Source organism: Coffea arabica, chromosome 1c (genome assembly GCF_036785885.1).
Source record: "Coffea arabica cultivar ET-39 chromosome 1c, Coffea Arabica ET-39 HiFi, whole genome shotgun sequence".
Taxonomy (NCBI): Eukaryota; Viridiplantae; Streptophyta; class Magnoliopsida; order Gentianales; family Rubiaceae; genus Coffea; species Coffea arabica.
Window position 1 is genome coordinate 35,484,740 of NC_092310.1, and position 26,019 is coordinate 35,510,758.

A 26,019-nucleotide genomic window follows, 5' to 3' on the forward strand; every position below is an offset into this window, starting at 1 on the left:
ACATCCACCACCCTCGACCTCGCCCAAGCTATCCAAACCCACCTTCAGCCCCTTTTCAAATTTCTCAACCAAATCCACCCCAAAACCGACCACGCCCTCCATATAACCCAAGATTCCCGCCTCCAAATAGACCTGTTTACAACCACCCTCAACCTTCTGAACCTTACAACCGACCCCCTGGCCGTACATTTACCAACCTAGGCAGGCCTCTGGATCAATTGTATGAACAATTAAAGGCTGCTGGGAAAATTGGTACGGTGCCCCCTCCTACCTACCCATATGGCATGCCCGCGTGGTATAATCCACAAGCTGTCTGTGCTTATCATTCTGGGGCCCCCGGACATGCCACCCTTGATTGCAAGGCGCTTAAGCATAAAATCCAAGATATGGTTGAAGCCGGGGAGATTGTAATCCGGAAAAGGGAGGCGCAAGGGCCGAACGTAAATAGGAACCCTTTGCCGGACCATGTTAATACCATTGGGGTCATTATGGATGACACGGAGTATATGGAACAAGTCAAAGATTTGGCAAGAGAAGCTGAGGTAGTTGGGGTCACAGACCAACCATTCATCATAGAGTTGCCATTCGAAGAAGATAACCAGCCTTTTGTCTTGGATCTCACGCCAGCAGAGAGTGAAGCTTTGAAGCCGGTATTCATCGAATTCCCGAGGCAAGAGCCTGTTTTGAGCCTGCAACAAGTGCCGTGGAATTACGATGAACCTATTATACAGATCGGGGAAAATTCAGCTACAAAGAAAGAGGTGTCAGTGGTTACCAGATCGGGGAGGACTGTAAGTCCATTTGAAACTACTATTCCGATTCAAGCAAAGAATTCCGAGCCGCCCATTAAGCCAACAATCACCGAGAAAGAAGCCGTGGATTTCCTTAAACGACTCCAGAGAAGTGAATACAACATAATCGAAAAGCTAAGCAAGTCACCTGCCCAGATAACCATGTTGGATTTACTTTTCTCTTCAGACGTGCATAGGGATGCATTGATCGACGTATTAACTAAGGCTCAAATTCCGAGGGACATTTCTGTTGATAATTTTTCAAACGTGGTTGGGAGCGTATTATTCAACAAACAAATTGCTTTTTCTGACGATGAATTGCCGACAGAGGGCATTGGACATAATAGGGCGTTGTACATAACGGTGAGGTGCAACGGGAAAATGCTGCCGAAGGTGCTAATTGACAACGGGTCCGCGCTTAATATCTGTCCTTGGAGTACCTTGGAGAAGCTAGGATTGCAAGACATTAAGCTGAGGCCTTCAGGGACTATCGTTCGAGGGTTTGATGGAGCTCAAAGGGAGCCGATAGGAGAGGCAGATTTAGTAATCGAGATGGGGCCTGCCCAATTTCAAATAACTTGCCAAGTAATGCACTTCCCGAGCATTTACAATATTTTACTTGGCAGGCCATGGATTCACAAGTCTGGGGCTGTGCCATCTTCGTTGCATCAATTGCTGAAATTCGTAGTAAATGACAAGCTAATCACTATCTTTGCCGAAGAGGACTGCCTGGTAATCACCGATTCTGGATCTAAAGAGGAGGGATGTCGAAGTGCCACCATGTCCCCTCATAGCACATCCGATATAGTCTCCGTAAGTTGGATCACAACGGAGGAACAAGCTCTCTCAAAAGCAAGTGTAATGATGGCTAAGGAAATGATTCGTGGAGGATACAAATTAGACAGAGGATTGGGGCGTGAACTGCAAGGGATCCTGAAGCCAGTGGAGATTATGGAAAAAAGGGATACATTCGGTTTGGGTTTCCAACCAACCGCCAAGGACATCAAAGAGATGAAGGAGCGCAAAAGATCAGAGAAAGAGGGCAGGCAAAGGGTTTTTGACATTCCCCACTGCGGTATACTTTTCCACGACCAACAGAGGTTATCACATCAGAGGTTAATCCAGTTGAAGAAATTGAAGCTAGTTTGGCCCAATTGTTCGTAGGGGCAACATTTGAAGATAGTGTTCCAGGCAAAGCTGAATTTCCTGATATCCCCGAAGGATCAATTCCCAATTGGACAGCCGAGTCCCTGCCCGTCCGGAAGGAGTTTCGGTAAAATGAAAGGGGTTTATCATTCATATTCATGGAAAAAATACTTTTGCATCTGTAAATAGTTAATGAAAGCATCTTTACTTTTGACTAAAATTTGCACATGTAGATATTGTTTCCGCTTGCTTTCTTTTGTTTTGCTTTCAATCAAAGGTTTTATGAAAATGCACAAGTTTGTTCTTGTTATGTTGTGTTGTTTATTCGCTTGTTTAAATTCATATTGCTTGTTCATTTGTTTGTTGTATGCTTATTTGCTTATTATCCCACATTCGTTAATTCTTTCAGATGGCCAAAAATAAAATTATTTGACCCTTTGGATATCACAGTTCTGGAATACGATAATGGCAATTTCTATATCACTCACGACTTGGAGGTCTGTGAATCCGAACTCCAAAGCGAGAGTGATAATGAGGAGGTATTCGATTCTTTTGCAAAGGACCTTGAACAATATGAGGAAAAACCAAAACCGAACCTGGAAGAAACAGAAAAGGTTAACATTGGCACTGAGGATGAAGTTAAGGAGGTGCAGATAAGTATTCATTTGAATGAAAGGCAGAAAAAGGAGATGCTTGAATTCTTGACCATGTTCCAGGATGTATTTGCGTGGTCCTATGATGATATGACTGGCATTTCAACTGATGTGGTAGTGCATAGATTGCCCACAGACCCTTCTTTTCCACCCGTAAAACAAAAACCCAGAAAATTCAAACCAGATATAAGCCTCAAAATAAAAGAGCAAATTGAAAAACAACTCAAAACCAACATTATCATTGTTTCCCATTACCCAATTTGGCTTTCAAATCCAGTCCCTGTTCCAAAAAAGAGTGGAGAGGTGAGAGTTTGTGTTGACTATAGAGACCTTAATAAAGCCAGTCCTAAAGATGATTTCCCTCTACCAAATATTCACATTCTCTTAGACAATACTGCCGGACATGAGATTGAAACCTTTTGCGATTGTTTTGCTGGCTACCACCAAATTTTGATGGCAGAGGAGGATAGGGAGAAGACTGCTTTCATTACCCCTTGGGGTACCTTTTGCTACCGAGTCATGCCTTTCGGTTTAAAGAATGCTGGAGCAACATATCAGAGGACCATGACAACCCTATTTCATGATATGATCCACCGGGAGATGGAGGTCTACGTGGATGATATTATAATCAAGTCTAAAAGGGCAGAGGACCACTTGGTTGATCTGAAGAAATTATTCGAGAGGTTGCGGAAGTACAATTTAAAGCTAAATCCTGCGAAATGCGCCTTCGGAGCACCTGCGGGTAAGCTGTTGGGATTCATTGTTAGCAAGAAGGGCATAGAAATAGATCCGGCGAAAATCAAAGCAATTCGAGACATGCCAGTGCCAAAAACTCAGAAGGACGTGAAAAGCTTTTTAGGGAAGATCAATTTTATCGGGAGGTTCATTGGCCAACTAACTGCCACATGCGAGCCGTTGTTCAAATTATTGAGGAAGAACGTGCCGTTGTATTGGAATGAGGAGTGCCAACAGGCTTTTGACAAGATTAAAGATTATTTGTTGCATCCACCAGTCTTAGTGCCGCCCAAACCGGGCCGACCTTTGATTATGTATTTATCCGTGCTTGAAGGAGCAGTAGGGTGTGTTCTAGGTCAGCACGATGACTCTGGAAGGAAAGAACAAGCCATTTACTATCTAAGCAAGAAGTTCACGCAGTACGAGGCTAATTATTCATTCATTGAGAAAAGCTGCTGTGCATTGGCCTGGGCAGCCCAGAAGTTGAGACACTATCTGTTGAGTCATACCACGTATCTTATTTCCCGGTCTGATCCTTTGAAGTATCTTTTGGAGAAGCCGATGCTGACTGGGCGTTTGGCGAAATGGCAGATAATTCTCTCAGAATTCGATATTGTTTTCACCTCACAAAAGGCGGTCAAGGGGCAAGCTATAGCTGATCATTTGGCGGAAAATCCAAGGGATGATGATTATCAACCACTCCGTACTTATTTCCCTGACGAGAGGGTCCTATTTGTAGGCGCTGCAGATGATATAAGTGAACAAAGTCCTGAATGGAGGCTTTTCTTCGATGGAGCTTCAAATTCTCTCGGAGCTGGAATTGGAGCTGTTTTGGTGTCACCCGAAGGGAAGCACTACCCTGCCGCTGCCAAATTGCAATTCGCTTGCACGAATAACATGGCTGAATATGAAGCCTGCATTTTTGGTCTCAAAATGGCTTTGGAGATGGAAATCAAGGAGTTGATAGCTTTCAGTGATTCAGATTTGCTCGTGCATCAAACCTTGAAACAGTGGATAACCAAAGATTCGAAAATTCTACCCTACCATTGTAGTCTGCTCACTTTGGCCAAGCAATTTCAAAATTTGGAATTCAGACATCTCCCTCGAGCCCGAAACGCATTTGCCGATGCTTTGGCCACCTTGGCTTCTATGATCCAATATCCAGATGAATTGAAGATCGAACCAATCCAAATTCAACTTCAAAACAAGCCAGCCCACTGCTGGGCTGCAGACGAGTCCTCGGATACTACTCCTTGGTTTAATGATCTTAAAGAGTTTCTCAAAACTGGGTCCTACCCTCAGCGTGCTGGTATAAAAGACAAGAGTTTTCTGCGTAGAATGGCTTCAAAATTTTTCTTAAATGGAGAGGTGTTATACAAAAGAACCTCGGATCTGAACCTTTTAAGGTGCATTGATGAGGATGAAGCTCAATATATGATGAAAGAAGTGCATAGTGGCGTTTGTGGACCTCATATGAATGGCCATTTGCTGGCGAAGAAAATCATGAGAACCGGATACTTCTGGCTTACTATGGAGCATGATTGTATAGACTTTGTCCGGAGATGTATAAAATGCCAAATGCACGGTGACATTATACGCGCTCCACCCACTGAGTTGCATAGCATGACCGTCCCGTGGCCCTGTTCAATGTGGGGTATGGACGTGATTGGTACAATCGATCCTCCTGTTTCAAATGGACATCGATTTATATTGGTGGCAATCGAGTACTTTACCAAATGGGTTGAAGCGGAGTCATTCAAACATGTCACGAAGAAGGTGGTTGCCAATTTCTTGAGAGATCATATCATTTGTCGATTTGGAGTACCCGAAACACTTATCACAGACAATGCCAGGAATCTGAACAATGACATGGTAGATGGACTATGTGAGCAATTCAAAATCAAACATCGCAATTCTGCCATTTATAGGCCTCAGATGAATGGAGCTGTAGAAGCCGCAAATAAGAATCTGAAGAAAATTATTCGCAAAATGACAGAAAAGCATCGCGATTGGCATGAAAAGTTGCCTTATGCATTAATGGCGTATCGGACTTCTATCCGGACATCAACTGGGGCAACGCCGTATTCACTCATGTATGGGATGGAAGCGGTATTACCAGCTGAGGTTGAAATTCCGTCGCTACGAATCCTTATGGAAGCTAAATTGGAAGAGGCTGATTGGATCAAGCAGCGCCATGAGCAATTGACTTCGATAGATGAAAAGCGATTCAACGCCATCTGTCATGGTCAGTGCTATCAGAAACGTGTGGCCCGGGCTTATAACAAAAAGGTCCATCAGCGGACATTTGAAGAAGGTGATAAGGTACTGAAGCGGATTCTGTCAATGCAAGATGAAGCTAAAGGCAAATTTGCTCCAAATTGGCAAGGGCCGTTCATTGTCCAAAAGGTATTACCTGGCGGAGCGCTCATCTTGGCGGAAATGGATGGACGGGCATTCCCTCAACCCATCAACTCAGATATGTGCAAAAAGTTTTTCATTTGATCATGCAAATTTTCTTTAAGAAATTCATGCAAATGGCGAAATGCAAGTCAGGCCATCTTCTTTTACACTAAAAACATTTTATCTCTACTTGTCCCCTTTGAGCCATCAGAATTGACAAATTTCGTTTGATAACCTTTGAGAATTGCAAACCCCACACTGGGGCAAATTTATTTGGAAAAAGAAGAAAAAGAAAAGAAGGAAAAGAAAAAAAAAGGAAAAGAAAAAAAGGGGGAAGAGAAAACCCTACACTGGGGCAAATTTAGTTTTCAAAGAAAAATGCAAAAGTGATGAAAAATGCAAAGAGAGAAAATTCGATCAAACTGGGGCAAATTTTCCTCAGTTTTGGAGTTGTTTTCAAAAAAGTGCAATCTCAAGTTATTTCACCTCTTATATCAAAATTTGCTTTCAAGCCTCAACTTTTCTTGAAAAACACCCCACCTGACCTCATTATAAAAGCCCAAAGTCCTGGCTTTCGTCACTTGCTGCATTTCTATTAGAAAATTTGTTAATCAACTGGCAGGTGATGTCCGTAATGTCTTCGCCTAATTTTACAAGGGAAGTACATTTTTACTGATGCCAGAAATCTTTAATTCATGTTTCTGAGCCGATCATGGTTGAGATATTTAGGTGAAAATCCGAAAGGGCGCCTCGAAAAAGAAAAAGAAAAAAAGAAAACAAAAAAGAAAGAGAAAAAAAAAAAAAAGGGTGGGGGCAATCTTGGTGAAAACCCGAAAGGGCGCCAAGGTAGGTGTTCTTAACAGTCGAGCTCAGGAAGGAACAGCTGGTGACCTGGTTCATTAGGGTTCTCCGCATAATTGTGATACTTGTGCCAGTATCGGATTCCGAAGAGAAAATATCCAAAGTTTTGAATATGATATTCGTTGGCTAAACTTGTATTGTTTTTTTTACAAATATTCTTTGCAAAGTGTATCTTTATAAACCTTGTAGTTGTTCTCAATTATTTGTGTATAACTGCTGATGATTGTCTACATTCTTTTGCATGCTCATCTTTGCCTGACATAGGAAATAATCTTGCATATACATTGATTGTTATGTGATAAATTTTCACGCATCATTCTTTCACCATTGAATTCAAATGAATGATAAACCCTAAGGTTTGGGCAAAGATAAGGGATTCAATCATCAGCTACAGTGAGTAACATGCAACAAAGCTACCACCTGGATTGGGTGACGCGGTATTTTGAAAGGTTTCAAGTTCGACTAAGGCAAACGTCGCAAAGCAGAAGTAAAAGCATCACAAGACTCATGTTTACACGATTCTCAAGGCAAACCGGATCAAATAATGGTGGCAAGTCCATTATTTCTTCTTTTCTTGCAGGAATGTTGCATTTACAAACAAAAGCAGCCGCTCTCTTTTTGGCGCCTAAATCAATGACAGACAAAGCTTCCCAGTAAGCAAGGATCGATGTTATTTGCAAAATTCGATCACAAGAAACAACATCAGCTCTCGCTTCAATCACAAAGATCCAAATTTCCTTCTTGGTGTAAAAGTTGAACTATTCTCAGGTAAAAAAAAAAAAAAAAAAACTCAATTCATTGTTTAAACTTTCCCAGTCAGTCCCGTTTAAATTCTGTTCGGGTCAGTCCCGTTTAAATTCCTGTTCGGGTCAGTCCCGTTTAAATTCTGTTCGGGTCAGTCCCGTTTTAAATTTCTGTTCGGGTCAGTCCCGTTTTAAAATTCTATTCGGGTCAGTCCCGTTTTAAATTTCTGGTTCGGGTCAGTCCCGTCTAAATTCCTGTTCGGGTCAGTCCCGTTTAAATTCCTGTTCGGGTCAGTCCCGTCTAAATTCCTGTTCGGGTCAGTCCCGTTTCCCGTTTAAATTCATGTTCAAGTCAGTCCCGTTTAAATTCTGTTCGGGTCAGTCCCGTTTTAAATTTCTGTTCGGGTCAGTCCCGTTTTAAAATTCTGTTCGGGTCAGTCCCGTTTAAATTCCTGTTCGGGTCAGTCCCGTTTAAATTCTGTTCGGGTCAGTCCCGTTTTAAATTTCTGTTCGGGTTAGTCCCGTTTTAAAATTCTATTCGGGTCAGTCCCGTTTTAAAATTCTATTCGGGTCAGTCCCGTTTAAATTCCTGTTCGGGTCAATCCCGTTTTTCAATTCTTGTTCGGGTCAGTCCCGTTTTATTTTCGGGTCAGTCCCGTTTAAATTCATGTTCGGGTCAGTCTCGTTTAAATTCTGTTCGGGTCAGTCCCGTTTTAAATTTCTGTTCGGGTCAGTCCCGTTTTCAATTCTGGTTCGGGTCAGTCCCGTTTTATTTTTCATGTTCGGGTCAGTCCCGTATTAGAATTCCTGTTCACTGGAATCTTTTGCAGCCCAATAACACAGGTAAGTATTTGGTGTCTACTTTTTTGTCTCAAGTTTTTTCAAAACTCAGACAAAGAGGGGCAAACTGTAGACACCAAATTTTGAATAATTTTATGTAGCATCTATTTCATGATTTTCATTTTAGATTGCTTGCATTTTAGTTCGTTATTGTGTGTTTTGCACTATTAGTTGTTATGATATTTTGGTTTTATTCATTTTCGCCCTTTTAGTTGACCTATTTCATTTGCTATTTATTCTTATTTACTTTTAGTTTTAGTTTTTAGTTTTAGCTTTTAAGTTTAAGATTAGCATAGAGTTTTTAGAAAAAAGAAAAGGAAAGCATCAAAAATATGTTTTAGTCATTTTGTTTTTATTCAATGCTTTCTCGAAGGAAAAATGAAAATGAAAATTATAAAAAAGGGAGAAAAGAGAAAATTAAAGGAAAAGAAGAAAAAGAAGAAAAATTCAAAAGAAAAAAAAATAAAAATAAATAGGCTTTAGTTGGATTTGAAAAATGAAAAAAGGAAAAAAAGGAAAATTTGTTCACAAAAATATGTTTATTTCTTTTAAATTCAGCTTTTTGGCATTTTTAAGTTATTTTTAAAAAAAAAGTGAAAAATGAGAAAAATGAAAAAATGGAAAATTGCATTTTTTGTTGTTTTTAGTTTATTTTTATCTAATGTTAATTAAGTTGTTTTCATCATTCATTATTATTGTTTTATTATTATCATTTTTGTTGTTTAATTAATTAATTAAAAAAAATTTAAAAAAAAAAAAAAACGTCGCGGCATGCACGCTGCAATTTTTTGCAGCGTGCAAAGGACAGCCTCAACAGCCATTGGATGGCTGGATATGAAGGCGAGAGGTAAGCCTTCATCCTCACCATTGAGGTGAGGGTTTAGGAGATTGGGAAGTGGTTATAAAATGGATAAGAAGGCTCAGCCGTAAGGGGGAGAGAGAAGGGAACGGCTGAAAATCTGGGGAGAGAAAAGAACAGAAAACAGCGGCCGAGAGAAAGGGTGGGCTTAGGTGGAATCTGGAAAACAAAGAGAAAGCAAGAGAGACTGAGAAAAGGATTACAGACGGCTAAAGGAAAGTATAAGGAGGGCTGAGAAAGAATTGAGAAGGAGAGCGAGAGAGAGAGTTTTTTTGGGAAGATAACGGCTGAGTGAGAAAAATCTGAAGGCTTTTAACGGCTGGGGTTTGGTGAATGGGCTGGAGAGGAAACCAGAAAAGAGACAAGCGGAGGACTTGACGGCTGAACAAATCAGAGGAGAGGAAGAGCTTCAGGCGGAAAAAAAAAAAAAAGAAAAAGGAAAAAGTCACTGGAGCTGTTCATCCTTACGTCCGTCACTGCCTTCATCGAGGGAAAGCATCATCACTGTAAGTTGCGCCTTCTTCCCTTTAAGTCATTGAATCTTGTCCTTAGTTTGTGAGTTAGAAACCACAGATCTTCATAGTTGTATGCTGGGCATGATCGGGTAAATGAGCTGTGATTCCAGTGGCTCTGTTTAGAATTTGTGTGCTTTTATGAACTAAAAGCTGTTGGCTTTCGTGTCTCCTCTCTTGCGTACAAAAATGAAATGAATGGCATCTACGGTTTCTCCTTCTGTGATTTTTGATAAGCCTCAAAGATTGGATTTTTATGGCTGAAGTTATGTCTTGGCTAACGTATGTTTTATGTGATGTTCGACTGCGATGTTGGGTCCAAGATTAGTAGACATTCAAGTCATTTTTATTTGGTACCTAAAAATTTTGCTGGATGTCCTTTTCCTTTCTGTCTCGAGCTCTTGCATTTAGGATTTGAAGCATATTAGAACTTGCTTTTTGGTCTTGTTCCTCCTATTGTGTTTTGCTTGAATCAAGTCTGCAGACAGTCATTTGGCTGGTGAAGCATGTGAACGTCCATGCCCATTCTCTGCTCCTAAGCATGCCTGATTTGCTAAAATCTTTGTCACGGTTTTGTCTCGAAAAATGCAAAAGAAAAACCTATACTTTGAGGTTTTTATTCTAGTTTTGAATGGGTAAAGTATTAAATGATTGAATAAAAAAGGAAATCTGCATGTGCTAAACTCCCGGGATCATGGAAAAATCGCATGCTTGATGATCCTCCTGCTTGTCTTAGTTTTTGCCTTGGACTGAGTTTCTGCGCATACAAACCTGCTGCAACAAGCCACGCTTGAAGCGAGCTTGGCAACAAAAGGCAACAGTATCTGTGGATATTCGTGGCAGCTTTGGCTGAGTTGCATGAGCTTTTGGGGGGTGGTTTTGCTACTCTTTTTGTTGCATATTCAGTTTTGTTGTGTTAATCAAAGTATCCAGATGTTAAATGTGGTCAAGTGATAGTCTTTGCTGGTTTTGTTTGAAGTTTACTTGAAACCTGCATTTGAAAGCTTGAAGTTGCAAAAATTCTGGATGAATATTGCCGCAAGCTTCACCTTTCTCTTTTGCTGCATCTCATGCTTGGCTGTTTTCTTTTACCTGCATTTTCTGATTAAAGCCTCAGCCATCCATTTTTTTTTGCTAGCTGGGTTTGCATGTTTTGAGGTGTTGGGGTACGGGTTGAAAAGGAATTGGACAAGAGTGTTGGGTGTGTATGTTTAGGGGCTGAAATGTTTGAATCACGTTCAAGTGCTTGCTGGAAAAGAACAAACCATCTTTTTCGTATGAGCTTTATTCCAGATTTTTGCATCAGCTCGTTTTACGTCTCTTGCTGGTTTGGAGGTTTAAAATTATATGTCTTGTTGTTTGGTTTCAAATCATGATTTTGGCTAAAAAATTTTCAAGCAAAGCTGTGCGCTTTGGGTCCTAAATCTTGCATGAAATCTGCATTGCATTTGAAAGCTTAAAGGTTGCCGAAGCAACATTGGCTGGAAAATTGCAGAAATCTCAGTTTCTTCATGAGCCTTGCATGAAAGCTTTTTTCCAGATTTTGCATAACCTTCTTCTAAGTTGTTACATGCAAGTTGAGTTGTTGAATCCATTGGTTTGTTTTGCACAAATCCATTTGGGGTTAAAATGCTTTGTACAAATGAAAGATTGCTGAAGGAATGGCTGCTGGAAAATTGCAAAATATAAACTACGTAACTTTGCATGAATTCTGCATGGAAAACTTTCAAAATTGGCTTTTGCCCCCCCCAAGTCCCTTTTTGTTCTACTAAGGCCCAAGTAGTTGGAACATTTAATCAATTTGATCCTTCTAAGTTTCTCTTTGTGCCACAAAAGCCCAAGCATGTTTTAGTATCTTGTAATTAAGTCCTAAAATTATTGCAACTTCAATCATTATTTGGCTTTTTCTTTATTTTTGGAATCTTTGAAGTGCTTAAACGATTTATTTGGACTTGAATGTTTGAGTAATGCTTGTTTTGGGTCTTTAGTAGATGCTATATTTGGAAATTGAACGGGTTATTCCGTTTTCTTGGTCTTTAAGCACTTTTTGAGCTCATTCAAGTTGCAATTAGGTGGGTTTTGGTGTTTTTGCTTATACTTTACTTTTAGATTGATGCCTTGACCCCTTTATTGTTTTGAAGCCATTTTCCTTCATTTGCTTACCATTAGGAGAAGGTATAATTTCTCTTATCTTTGTTTGTCTCTCCTACGTGCTCCTACGTGTTACGTGAATATGCATGTCTACTTTGCTTTTCTTAATTCCTTGCATATATTTCATTTACTTTTACTTTTATTTAAGTTATTCATTATGGGGTATGTGTACACCTCTTGGCTTGTAATAGATAGGGCATAGCAAGTAATTTGGTCCATTTTCCCTTTCCCTTTTGTTTTAGTTAGCAAATGTAATGGTTGCATGCCTATGTGTTATATGTTAAATGCTTTATTAGGATTTTGCATCTAGTCAAGCATGCTAAGTGTTATGTGCTACGTGTTTATAAGTGATTCGCATGTCTACTCGCTTTTTGTAGTATAGATGAATGGAATGGATGAATGTACGTCACCACACTAGTCCAACGCTAGTTGTGGCTTCTTTTATGGTTTCCCCTAGTCCAACGCTAGTCGGAATTCATAGAATGAGCTAGTCCAATGCTAGACCCAATAGGTTCTTTTTTTCCTTTTTTCATTAAGTGCATGATCACCACATATCACGCATTTTTCCTTAGTTTGTCATTTGGTATGTTCCTCAAACCCCTTCCCCTTCATTTTAGGACTTGCATCTCATGCTAGTTAGGGTTCATTTGCGTGAAAATCCCTTCCGATAAGGGAAACGAGCGAGTGTGGCTACTCGATAGCCTTAGCACGCTAGTTTCGCCTTCTAATCAAAGGGAAAATCGAAGTCGAAAAGTTAGGAGTCAACCCCCGTACCCGACTTGTTGCATTCCTCTAGGGTCATACTTTCATTTTTATCACCTACATACTATTTTAACCACATTTTTTCACATTTCTTAAACCATACTTTCTCACTACATTTTTCTCATCACGTGCTCAATTTCACCTCACAAATGGAATTCCACCTTACCTTATATATCTATTATTCTATTTTTACACACTTGCACACAAAAAACATTTGAATTTTATACAATTTCACACATGCACCTTTTTATACATTCGCACACTTGCACTTACATTTCTTGCATCTTTCATACACTTTCACACTTGCACACTTAAATTTGAACTCTCATTTGCATTAATCGACCTCTATGAGGTTTTCCTTTGTTGGCCGCCACAATTCATGTGGTTTGGGACCAAAAGCCTAACAAGAGACATCGTAGAATTTAGGATTGCATTTTCCTTTCCGTTTTGCATTCATATAGTCATATCCAACGTGCAATACATACATTGGGTAGAAAATTAGGAAATGTAAGGTTAAGTCGCGCAACTAGCCTTGGCTAGGTCAAAGGGGTGCCTTGGATTCTATCCTTGCCTTCCCCTTTGTCAAACGTGACTCCCGAACCTTTTTCTTTGGCTTACGTGGACTAGGAGTCGTTTTTTAAAAGGGTTTTACTACTTTGTCTTTAAAAATTTATTTTTTAGGTGACTTGGTACACCTTAATCATTACCAAGTGGCGACTCCAATTTCTCATTCAAAAACCTTTTTTAAAAAAAAAAAACTATTTTTTGGGTCAAATCGTCGCTTTTTCCCAAGTCCCATTGAGACCCATGTCTTTTCAACTCACAAAAATCATTCTCCAATCACAATTGAATCAAAAACATCTTTCTCAAACCATTTATTTTTATTTATCAAAAAAATTGGGGCGCGACAATGCCCAAACTTGTTAGTTAACTTTACGAATTGAGCCAGCATAGGCTTGGTCGATAAGCTCATCAAACCATGAGATATTCGTAGAGCATGATCTATTGGAGAGATCTTACTCGGCATTACTCGCACAGTATTGTCATGATATACTCGAGTATTATCAAAACTTTGATGAGCGGGCCCGGCAAGGGATGTAACGGTGACAGGATTCGAAGAAAAGTGGTGTATCTACGGACTTGCTACTTATGTGGTTGACGGAGTGTCAACATGAGATGTGATCAAGATTTGGACACGACTACGTGGAATTTAGCTCTTGAGAGTTACAGTATCTTTGAATTGTTTCTGTTTATTTTTCCTATTCGAAGTGTGAATTATTTGAACTTGATAGCTTTACTTACAATGTAATTGTTGTTGCTATTTGGATTATGTGTTTGCATGTGTGTTTCTTGGCCTCACTGAGTATTGGCTCATACCATTGGTTTGTTTTCTTTAACAGAAACCCGATTGGAAGGAGTTAAGCAAATGCCGACTTGAGGCACTTTTGTATTAGTATTTTAATTGTAATCGACTAGACACTTTTGGATGTTGTATATTTTGGAAAAAAAGTGATTATAAATTTGAAATTGTGATGTAAGACTGGATATTTATGTATGGAAATGAATTCGTACCTTTATTCCGACTTTCATTGTTAGTATTAGACTAGGTTTGAATTGGAATTGTCTCGAGTCCTGGCGAGAGTTGGGCAGGTGTCCCGCAGATACCCTTGGGTTCGCCCTTGGGAGAAGTTGGGGGCATCACAGTTGGTATCAGAGCTTAGGTTTCAGATCTTTGTTATGTATCCTAGGCTTGAAGTTTAGGATGTCGGACTGTGGGACTGGTCTGAAAGTTAAGTGACCACTTGTTGGGATAAAAAAAAAATCAGAGCCGTTTCGCGTGATATCTGCGCGAGGTGGGCTTGGGCCAAATGGTGTTATGATCCTTATCATATGAATGAGTAAAGGCTTAAGTACTCTTTTAGAGCGTAAGCTGTGAATCATGAATGTGATAGGTATAAACCTTTTATTGTAATACTTGGGGAAGACTAGATATGTATGTTGGGTAGGAATCTCAAATATGGCAATTTACTCTTGGGACTGGCCAGCTCGAGATGTGAATTATCTTATTTCGGATTCTTGTACCCGAATGCTTAAGAGTTGAGGGTAATGTTAAGGACTGGAGATCTCCATTTGTGGGGAAAAGAACGAATCGATATTTCACGTGAATAGTTACAGGAAACCAATAGTCGTTTGGTTAAGATGACACAATAATTAAGAGAGAGAGGTAGAGAAAGATTGATGGATGGTCCTATGTAACTTAATAGGATCCTAATGCTTGATATGAGTCAGAAATGAACGAGAAGATCAGACCTACCAGTGTTATAAAGGATTGATTTAGTTGGGGGTGATGCTAGTGCCAAAGCCATGGCATTTTTGTTTAACTATGTGGCTTACTTTTGAGGCGCTTGACTTTACTTTAGTCGTGCATGACTAAAAAAATCCTTTTGTGGCAATTGTGTGCTATATTTTTATAATACCCCCCGACTTGCTAATTGTATGAACTTTAAAGTGTAAATACATGTTAATTATTGTTATCTCTAATGTTTTCAAGATCGGCTCTTGTTTTAAGAAATTCCTCACGTAATCACTTTTATTTCTTGCATTAGGCACCACTAGAACTATGGACGGACGAAGGAGTGGACGAGGTCGTGGGCGAGGGTCTAGGCAAGCCCAACCTCAAGGGGATGATCAGGGATCGGCAACTGGGCCGACTTAGGGACAAGAAAATTTAGAGGGTAATCAAGTGGCTACTGCCATTAATAGGATGACTGATATCCTTAAGCAGTTAGCTGAGAGACAGGGACCAGGACCACTTAACCAGCCCGGGGGCCAGGATAGAGGAGAAGATAGGGTTTTGGAGAGGTTCTTGAAGTTTAACCCACCTAAGTTCACTTGAGAGCCCGACCCCGAGGCAGCTGAGAACTGGTTAGAGAAAATGACTAATATATTCGCTACTTTAGACTATACTGAAGATAGGCGAGTAAATTTTGCTGTTTTTCAATTTGAGGAAGTGGCACGTGCCTTGTGGGACTTGATAAGGGGGAAGTGGGAAAGAGCGCAGACCCCTTGGACTTGGGAAAACTTCACAAGGAAATTTAATGTGAAATTTCTCCCACCCTTGGTCCAAGAGAAAAGGGAAGATGAATTCATAAAGTTGAGGCAAGGAACTTCTAGTGTAGCCGAATATGAAGGAAAATTTACTAAACTTTCTAAATATGCCCCAGAATTGGTGACTAATGAACGAAAGAGGATAAGACGCTTTGTACAAAGACTTAATGTGGAGATTCAGGAGGGATTAGCAACAGCCCAAATCTCTACGTTCACTGAAGTCTTAGAAAAAGCACAGAGAGTCGAGAGTGCAGTGCTGCAAGTTAGAGACTTTCATGCTAAGAAAAGGGGCACTCCTAGTAACCTTTCTAAACAGGCAGATAAGGGTGCCCCACCTTTTAAAAAGGGAAAAGGAACGGGTGGAGTGGAGATATCTATCACACCAAAAGGGACTCAATCAAGAGGAGACCGCAATGGGCGAGATCAATCGAGAGGGACACCTCCAAGTGGTCAATCTGTGGCTCCCCAAGTTGTTTGTGGTTATTGTAGCAAGTTCAACCATACAGAGAGTGATTATTTTAGGAAACAAGGGAAGTGCTTGTATTGTGGTAGTACCGAGCACCAGATATCCAAATGCCCAACCGTACCAAAAGAAGGAGGTAGTACCCAAAAGCCTGAAAAGTCAACTGCTAAGCAGTCTAGTGCTAGAGGAAGTCGATCTAAAGCACCAGTTAGGGTTTATGTATTAGACTATCACCAGGTTTCCAATTCTGCTACGGTCATTGAAAGTATGATTCTTGCTTTTCATTGTGACCCTAGTATAATTCACATTTTACAAAATCCTAGACTCATAAGATAGAATCAAAGTTTGACTACAATTTAGGTGGATAGAAATTGTGAGATATAGGTTAGCGATTGTAATTTACAGATTGATCCGATAGGCACGATTATTAAGGGGTATGATATTATCCTAAGTGTGAATTTCGAGAATGAAATTTTCTTAAGGGGAGAGGATGTGAGGACTTGCAAAATTTTACTTATTTAAATTTCCTATTTATAGCTTATTTAATTATTTATTTGGCCATTTACTCAGAATTTTTATTTTGACCTTTTATTACTCAATTACATAGAATAATAACTCACATGTATTTTTAAAATTACTCATTTCAAATTTTAATTTTTGGAATCTCGTTAAGTGAGAATAGCGAATACGCGTTTGGAGACAATAATCGAATCGAGGACACAATAAACTTGAAAAATTAGAGACTTGTACATTAGTTTTGAAATAGATATTTTTATGTCTAAGTATTCACGTATTAGTTAGTGATGCTATCGTTATAAGAATTTCTTGAAAAATCCACTTTATCGCGCACAAATCGGAAATACGCGTTTTTGCGGGCACGAATAATTGAGAGACTTAAAACCTTTCTTTTGGAACTATTAAGAATGAAAAATAATAGTATGAATGAAAGTTCATTAGAGGTTTAGTGCACAAGTGAAATAAACTCGAGAGAAATCGAGCATGAAACGTTCGTGTGCGCGCGGGGAGAGAGTTGACTTTTGAGGCGCAACCTTAACCATACACTTAAGCTTCCTCAAGAAGCTTTCTCATCAGCACACAACACTCTCTCTCTCTTGCTCTTGCTGGCCGAACAACAAGGAGGAGAAATCTACCAAAATTCTTCTTCATTCCATCACCAAATCTTCACCAAATCACCTCAAAATTTACATACACCTTGCTAATCACTTGGAGATCACCTCAAGCTAGGAAAAGAGCTTTATCTCACGGGTTTTTTAGCTTCAAGAGGCCAAAATTTTCTGCTTTGTTCATCAAGGAAGGTAAACAACAATCAACTACCAAAATCTTGGTTTACAGAAGATAGGAAGTGAAGAGGGAATTTTTTCGTTTCTGCACTTGCTATGTCCGTGCACATTGGTGCACCTTTTTGTGGTCCAATTGACTTATTTATGATGTATATATGTTGTGTGGGCTGTGTGGAAGGTTTCCACAAAAAATTACGTGATTTGGTTGGGCAAATGTTGTGATTTCGGAAGTTCATGAAAATTGGAATTTTTCCCATATTGCTCTGGCAATGTTTTTCAAACAGCTATAACTTTTTGTTCCGACGTTGAAATCGAGTGTCGTTTGTGGCACTGGAAACTAGACATTCCATCTTTCCAATGGTATAAAATGATCATCCTGATTCCACCTGAGTAATCCGTACCAACCTTGTAAAGTTGCATGTTCTGTTGCACGTCCATACTAGAAGCTCTGTTTTGAGCAGCGAATTGATGCTCGAATATGAGCTAGTTTTGTATAGATTTTTAAAACGATTTCTTCTGAGAAGTTGTAGCTTTATGAGTGTAGTTTTCAACGCCACCAACACGCTCAATTTTGAGTTGAATTGAGTGAGTTGTGGCCAAATTTCAAAACTATCTTTGTGAAAGAAACCCTACTTTTGGACTGATTTGTAACCAATCTTGACTTGGGACTTGTTATTTGAAATTCTTGGTGTAAATCATCTACCAAATGTATCTTGGATGTTTCTTAGACATTGTCCACACAAATGAACCATCTTTGGAATGTTTTCATTGGCCAAAGGTTTGAGAAAAGAAAACTAGAGGTGCAAGGCAGCTTTGCCTTGGAAATTTGGAAATTTTGATGGTTTTGTTAACCAACTTCCCGAATGAATTTTCCTATGAAATTAGACAGAGGAATAGACCCTATATGGTAGGATAATACTACTTTGGTGCCATTCCGAGTCCATTTTGATGCTCAAACAAAGTCCCAAATTCCGTGATTTAAATCTGGAAAATTAACCTAGCGGTCTCACTTTTTCGTTTACTTTGAACCGCCATATCTTGGTGCTCCAAACTCTGATTCTTGTTCCGCTTATTGTGTTTTAAACCTTGATTGTAACTCTAATTGAGTTCCCAATTTCAGAGGTTAGTTCACATTGTGTGAATTTTGCCGAATTTCCAAAGTTGGCCAAAAACCAACCCCAAAACTGTCTTGCAAGCCTAAAACAGTAACTTTGGGCCAAATTTTGAATATGTTCCATTTCGAATCATGGAAAAGTGTCTTCTAGGAACTTTTAGTACTTTGGAAGTAGTTTCCAACGCCAAGTTTTTCAAATTTGGACATACAAAGAGTGAGACACGATTTTTCAAACATTGAACCTCAAATTTGAGATTTTCAAACTTGACAGGAAATGAGTTTCTGAAACTCTTCCCTATCCTTCAATACTAATTGACCATTTTGGACTTGTCTTCATGAAGGAATCAGTTTTTCCTTGTGTTAATAAACACTACTTTTGAATCTTGAATTTTGAGCAAGTAAAGCCCCATTCCATGATATTTTCTAGATTGTACAAGTGTCCAATCCCTCTCTTGATAAGAAAGGATTTTCAAGAGATAGTGTGTAATAGATAACTATTGTTTGCTCAGGTGCTCAAGGAGGCCTTCACGAGAATCTCGAAGGGAACGCCTAAAGGTTTGTTTTACACACTCACTCTCTTATTTTGATTGGTGAGTGTCATGTGCATGAATTTGTTGCTAAGTGGTTAACTATTTCGTATCCGTTATGTGAAATTTGAAAATTTTGAGACGAGTATGTATTTTACCGCACTCATTCTCTTTCGAGCGAAATCATATTCGTATTTTGCTATGTGAATTCATATCCGGCTTGTACATAGTAATGTGGATGTGATTCGTATTTGTTGTTCGTATTTGTGATTCATATTTGGAATCGTCGATTTGAGAGTTGCTCATCGACTTATATTCATATTGGTGTTCGTATTCGTATTCGGGGGATGCCCAAACTCGTTGGTTAATTTTGCGAATCAAGCAGCATGGGCTTGGTCGACAAGCTCAGCAAACCATGAGATATTCGTGGAGCATGATCTATTGGAGAGATCTTGCTCGACATTACTCGTACAGTATTGCCATGATATACTCGAGTATTATCAAAACTTTGATGAGCGGGCCTGGCAAGGGGATGTAACGGTGACGGGATTCGAAGAAAAGTGGTGTATCTACAGACTTGCTACTTATGTGGTTGACGGAGTGTCAACATGAGATGTGATCAAGATTTGGACACAACTACGTGGAATTTAGCTCCTGAGAGCTACAGTGTCCTTGAATTATTTCTGTTTATTTTTCCTATTCAAAGTGTGAATTATTCGAACTTGATAGCTTTACTTACAATGTAATTGTTGTTGCTATTTGGATTATGTATTTGCATGTGTGTTTCTTGGCCTCACTGAGTATTGGCTCATCCCATTAGTTTGTTTTCCTTAACAGGAACCCGATTGGAAGGAGTTAAGTCAATGCTGACTTGAGGAACTTTTGTATTAGTGTTTTAATTGTAATCGACTAGACACTTTTGGATGTGGTACATTTTTTGAAAAAGTGATTGTAAATTTGAAATTGTGACGTAAGACTGGATATTTATGTATGGAAATGACTTCGTAACTTTATCCTGACTTTCATTGTTAGTATTAGACTAGGTTTGAATTGGAATTGTCTTGAGCCCTGGCGAGAGTTAGGCAGGCGTCCCGCGGATACCCTTGGGTTTGCCCTTGGGAGAAGTGGGGGCGTCACATCTGCGCTCTTTCCCACTTTCCCCTTATCATGTCCCACCAAGCACATGCAAGGCCCTCAAATTGGAAGGCAACAAAGTTCACTCTTCTCTCTTCAGTATAATCTAAAGCGGCGAAAATATTAGTCATCCGCTCTAGCCAGTTCTCCGCTAATTCGGGATGAGATCCTTCAATGAATTTAGGCGGATTAAATTTCAAAAACCTCTCCACAGCCCTATCATCACCTCTATCCTGGCCCCCGGGTTGGTTAAATGGCCTTGGACCCTGTCGCTCTACTAATCGTTCTAGGATATCAGTCATCCGATTAATGGCAGTAGCCACTTGGTTACCCTCTACATTTTCTTGTCCCTGGGTCGGCCTAATTGCCGATCCCTGATCATCCCCTTGAGGTTGGGTTTGTCTAGTCCCACACCCATGACCTCTACCACTTCTTCGTCCGTCCATAAGCTTAGTTATGCCTAATGCAAGAAATAGAATAATTACGCGAGAAAATATTTAAAATAAGAGCCAACATGAAAACATTAGAAATGATAATAATTAACATATATTAACACTTTAAAGTTTATACAATTAGCAAGTCATGGGCCATTTACAAAAATATAGCACACAAGTGCCACAAAAATGCAATTAGTCAGGCACAACAAAAATAAGTTCAAGTGTCTCAAAAGTAGGCCACACAATCAAGCAAAATACAATGGCCTTTGAACTAGCACCATCCCACCTATTTCTAACTACACAAGTAAAAAGATCCATCACTCTAAGTCTAATCCTCAGCAGGACTATCAGGGGAGACCTCCTTCTCAGGGTCCCCCTCTGGATCCTCCTCGAAAGGCTCCTCCTCAGCGCCCTCCTGAACCGGACTCTGAACAACCTCCATGACCTCATCAATCAACATAGTAGTGTCTACCAAGATCCCAAAAACCCGATCCCGGACCTCCTCGCCTATCCTAGTAAGTCGAGTTCTAGCTCTCTGAAGCTCATCATGAGCGGCCTTAGCCCTAGCTATCTCATCCACTACAGTCCCCCTCTAGCTCTGCAATCCTAGCACTCTGAGCGTTCACCAGAATGCTCAGCTCCTCAACCTCCTGAAGTAAAGCTCGGTTGGTATTCACCAACTGATGACGCTCGTCGTCAAGGGACAGTACTAGGTCATTAGGGTACGCATATGTCACCCTACAAAGACATCGGGGAAACCTAATAGAAGGCGAGTAACGCACACGAGCTCCTCCACCAAGTGTTCAGTAGTAAATAGGCTTAAGAGGCTCCACGTGGCCATTAGTATGACCATTACCATTAGCAGCATGTCCCCCATTACCATTCTCCATCCCTACAAAACAACCACATTTTTTAGGTTAGAAACTTAAAGTCACGAATTCGCTCAAATATCACTTAAAGTCTAACTAAGTTATCCCATTCCTATTCTCGAGGGTAAAGTTTCTAATATCTCCCAAATAGATCTCTAACTGATACCAACTGTGATGCCCCCACTTCTCCCAAGGGTATCGGCGGGACGCCTGCCCAACTCTCGCCAGAACTCGATACAATTTCAATTTAACCTTAAGGATAAATAACCAAATAATAAAAGTTGAAAGTATAAAGAAAAGTCGCTTCCTTAATAAGTATCCAATTCTTACATTTCAAGATACCAAGTACATCACTTTCCCCAAATATGCAACTTTCAAAAGTCATTTAAAACTAATCAAAAGTGCATCAAGTCAGCTTCTCCACAATTCCTTCCATTTCGGCTCCTGTTGAGAAAAACAAATCTAATGGGGTGAGCGAATACTCGTGAGGCTAAGAAACATACATGCAAACATGTAGTCCAAGTACCAACAACATTTATACAGTAAGTAAAACTATCAAGTTCAAGTAATTAACATTTCAAGTAGGAAAAGTAAACAGAAACAATTCAAGGATACCGTAGCTCCCAGGAGCTAAATTCCACGTAGTCGAGTCAATGCCTTGATCAAATTCCATGTTGAAACTCCGTCAACCACATAAGTATCAAATCCCATAGATACACCACTTTCTTTGAATCCCGTCACCGTTACACCCCCTTATCGGGCCCGCTCGTCAAGGTTTTGATATTACTCAAGTATATCATGGCAATACTACGCGAGTATGCCAAGCGAGATCTCTCTAATAGATCAAATTTTGTGTTTGCTCATGGTTTACTTGTGACGCCCCCACTTCTCCGTAAGGCGAACCAAAGGGTATCTGCGGGACGCCTGCCCAGCTCTCGCCAAGACTCACTACAATCCACAATTCACAAGCTCGGAATACTTCAATAATACTTCAAATAACTTCAATACATAATAAAAGTATTCCAAAATATCTCACACTTACAATTAATCAGCTCTCAAGCTTAATACAACCCAAAAGAATATTTACTACAGTCATCTGCTGTAATACAACTTAAAGTTTTCAAAAGAAGGCAATTTAGTACTATTCACTAGCACTCATGGTCTCGAACCCTGTTAAAGAAAATAAAATCGTGGAATGGGCTACACAGCCCAGTGAGGTTCCAAGACACTCTAACAGTTCTAATAAATCAAGTAATTGAGCATACTGCATGTATGGTTCAAGGTTGCACATTGGCATATTAACATGAGACTATAATCATTGTACGAGTAATTTGAGCATATCGCAGGTATGGTACATTTGCATGAAACGGTTATCATTATGTAAAATAAACATACATTGAAAGATACGGTGTTCCATTGGAACCATTTCGGTCAACTGCACCTTATAACTTCTGGTCTCCATGGTACTGTCTGGCCATCGCCTTATCCCTCTAGTGGTAATACTCGAGTATACCGAAACGGTGGCTCAGGGTTCCAACCTACCCGACCGAGGCCAGTCTTGGCTCGAGTAGGTCAGTAACCAAGGGCAGGGCCCAAGTTCAGCTTAGAGCTTACAACATGCACAAGTAATCAAATAACTTGGCTAACGGTAAAAATTTATTCTTTTGGTAGGTCGAGCGAGATAAAGTACACACTCGCCTTAAAATGGTGGACAATTTCATATGAGCAATTACTAGCAACAATTAACACATAAACACATAAGCAATATTTGATAATTTCATGTGAACATGTAATTTACGGTAATCAAGTAATCAAGTACCAGGTAATCAAGTAGATAGGAAAACGGTAAGTAATTACGGTTAACGGTTGACGGTTAACGGTAGTAATCATGGTTAATTGGTAGACATTAGTCATTTTGATAGGCCGCCATTGGCCGTTTCCCACTTTTACCACTTAAGAGTCGAGGGGATTCACTCCAACCGACTTATGTAGCCATAGCATAATTAATCATTTAAACACATCACATAAATATGCAATTCAAGTATTTCATGTCGAGTAATTCAAGTATACATTACTTAAATATGCATGAGTGTGGTAAATATTTAACATGTAGCACTTAACACTTAGTGATCATGGATTAAGCATGTCAAAGATTTATTCAAATTACGTACTCCTATATGGAACACTCACCTATTGCAACAAAAGAGTAAGTGCGTATACAATCCTTCAGGTGTTCCCCTCGAGATCCTCTTGAAAGTCTCCTTGAGCACCTGAGCAAACAATAGTTGTCTATTACACACCATCGCTTAAAATCCCTTACTTATCGAGAAGGTTGTACTAGTGTTCATTCTAAGGAGAATTCATGAATTGAACCTTAATTATTTATAGTCGAGGCTCGGAAGTGGGTTTTAAAAATACAAGAGAAATCTAATTCTCGCCTTTGAAATCAAGTGTAAAACGGTCTAGCAATATCGGAGGAAAATAGGGAGTTTGAAACCCTCAATTTCCTTTAAGTTCGAAAATTTTAGATTCGGCAAGCAAACTTTGAAAAATCAGATCTCACTCACTATGAGTCCAAAATTAGAAAACTTGGTACCATTGGAAACTACTTCCAAAGTACTAAAAGTTTTTAGAAGACACTTTTCCATGATTCCAAAGGGAAGCTATTCAAAATTTGTCTCAAAGTTGCTGTTTTGGCTTGCGAGACAGTTTCGGGGTTGATTTTTCGCCAACTTGGAAAATTCGGCAAAATTCACAGAATTGGAACTAGCCTCTCAAATTTGAAACTCAAATAGAGTTGCAATCAAAGTTTAAAATGGAATAAGAGGAACGAGAATTGAAGTTTTGAGCACCAAGATATGGTAGTTCAAAGTTACCCAAATTTCTTTGTTAAACAAGGGTCTTCCAAAATCAAGTCATGAACTTAGGAAGTTTAGTTGAGCAGCGAAACGGACTCGGAATGGCACCAAAATTAGCAGTATAATACTACCATATAAGGAGTATTTCTCTGCCAAATTTCATGGATAAATATGCACGGGAATTTGGTTAACCAAATCACCAAAATTCCAAAATTTTCAAGGCAAATCTGCCTTGCGAGTTTCGTTTTCTATTTTCAAAACGTTTGGCTTACAAAGTACCTCAAACATGGTCTATTTGCATAGACAATGTCTAAGACCTATCCAAAACACAATTTTGGGTGATTAACACCAAGAATCTCAAATTAACAAGTCTCAATCGAGTTTAGTAACAATTCTGCCCAAAAGGAGAGTTTTCCTTCAAGAAGTCAGTTTCGAAATACAGCCACAAATCACTCAATTCAACTCTTAATTGGATGTGGTTGGTGGCGTTGGAAAACACTTTCATAAAGCTACAATTTCTCAGAAAAAACTATTTTCAAAATCCGTCTGCAACTAACTCACATTTCAGCATCAAGTTGTAGTTCATGTTCTGCCCTATAGTGAACCAACGAAACAGGACAGCAAATTTCAAACGAATGGTTTCCCTCACACAAATGGAACCAGGATGTGCATTTTATACCAATAGAAATCTGGGAATGTCTAGTTTCCAGTGCCTCAAACAGCACTCGATTTCGACATCGGAATGAAAAGTTATAGCCGAAACAACAGGACTGCCTGGGCAATCCGGGAAAATTTTCCAGTTCTACCATACTTTGGAAATCAACACATTTGACCAACCAAATCATGTTATTTTTCAACAAAACTTTCTACACTATCCATATAATATGTATACATTATAAACAAGCCATTACAACCTCAAAATTTCACACCAAAGTACACGAACAGGGCAGGGGTAAAATAGTCACTTTTGCTCATTTCACCATCCTTGAGTTTCTATCAACAACCCAACATTATTTCACTAATATAAGCACTAAACCAACATTAATTTCATCATCAATCACCAAGTCAGTCCGTCCAACCAAAGTGGGAGTTCATAGAGCCCACACAACAATTTTTCCAACATAACCAAGCTACCCATAAGCATGCATAAGCCTAGATGTGCAATACTACTTCTATAAAGTAAGATTTGAAGGGTTGATTGTCCTTTACCTCTCTTGATGAACTAGGGCAGAATTTTGGGTCCAATGAATGCCCAAGAAAATCGTGGAAAGCAGCCCTCTTTCTTAGCTTGATGTAATCTCCAAGTGATTAGCTAAGAGTGGTTGACATTTGAAGTGAAATGGAGAAGATTTGGTGAAGGAATTAGGATGGAATTGGAGTTGTTTTTCTCCTTTGTTGGTTCGGCTGTTGGGAGTGAGGAGAGAGAGGGAAAATCTGATGGAGCTTGCTTCTTGAAGGTAGCTTAATGGTTAAGTATTGGGTGCACAAAGTCAACCGCAAATAGTGCGCGTACACGCACGTTTTGTGCTCGATTCCTCTTAACTTTGTTACACTAGTGCACTAAACCTCTAATGCACTTACATTCATATAAATATTATTCACTCTTAATTGTCTCAAAATAAGGGTCTAAAGTCCCTCAATTAAATCGCGCGTGTGAAAACGCGTATTTCCAGTTTAAGCGCGATAAAGTGAAATCTCCAAGAAATTCTTATAACGATGGTACTAATAACTATCACTTGAATACTTAAGTATAAA

General features: G+C 39.5%; 1 protein-coding gene and 1 long non-coding RNA gene across 2 annotated transcripts; one reads left to right on the plus strand and one right to left on the minus strand.

The window, feature by feature from the left end:
- Nucleotides 1-284: 284 nt before the first annotated feature.
- LOC140005201 (uncharacterized) lies at nt 285-2,068 on the plus strand. The gene is made up of 3 exons (XM_072045743.1): nt 285-1,201; nt 1,418-1,866; nt 1,956-2,068. The coding sequence occupies exons 1-3, from the start codon at nt 285-287 to the stop codon at nt 2,066-2,068; spliced, it is 1,479 nt and encodes a 492-aa protein (XP_071901844.1).
- An 18,562-nt stretch (nt 2,069-20,630) lies between these two features.
- Nucleotides 20,631-24,960, minus strand: LOC140006454 (uncharacterized). Its single transcript, XR_011814081.1, has 2 exons — nt 23,597-24,960; nt 20,631-22,354 (listed from the first exon to the last, which is right to left on the minus strand). It is a non-coding gene; the product is annotated as an uncharacterized lncRNA (long non-coding RNA).
- Between the last annotated feature and the right edge of the window lie 1,059 nt (nt 24,961-26,019).

What these genes read in the sequence shown, in the direction of transcription:
- LOC140005201 (XM_072045743.1), top strand. Translation starts at nt 285, where the DNA reads ATGCCCGCGTGGTATAATCCACAAGCTGTCTGTGCTTATCATTCTGGG. An exon ending in AAGGTGCTAATTGACAACGG is followed by an intron (nt 1,202 to 1,417) that starts GTCCGCGCTTAA and finishes TTTACTTGGCAG; the next exon opens with GCCATGGATTCACAAGTCTG. An exon ending in TTTTGACATTCCCCACTGCG is followed by an intron (nt 1,867 to 1,955) that starts GTATACTTTTCC and finishes AATTGTTCGTAG; the next exon opens with GGGCAACATTTGAAGATAGT.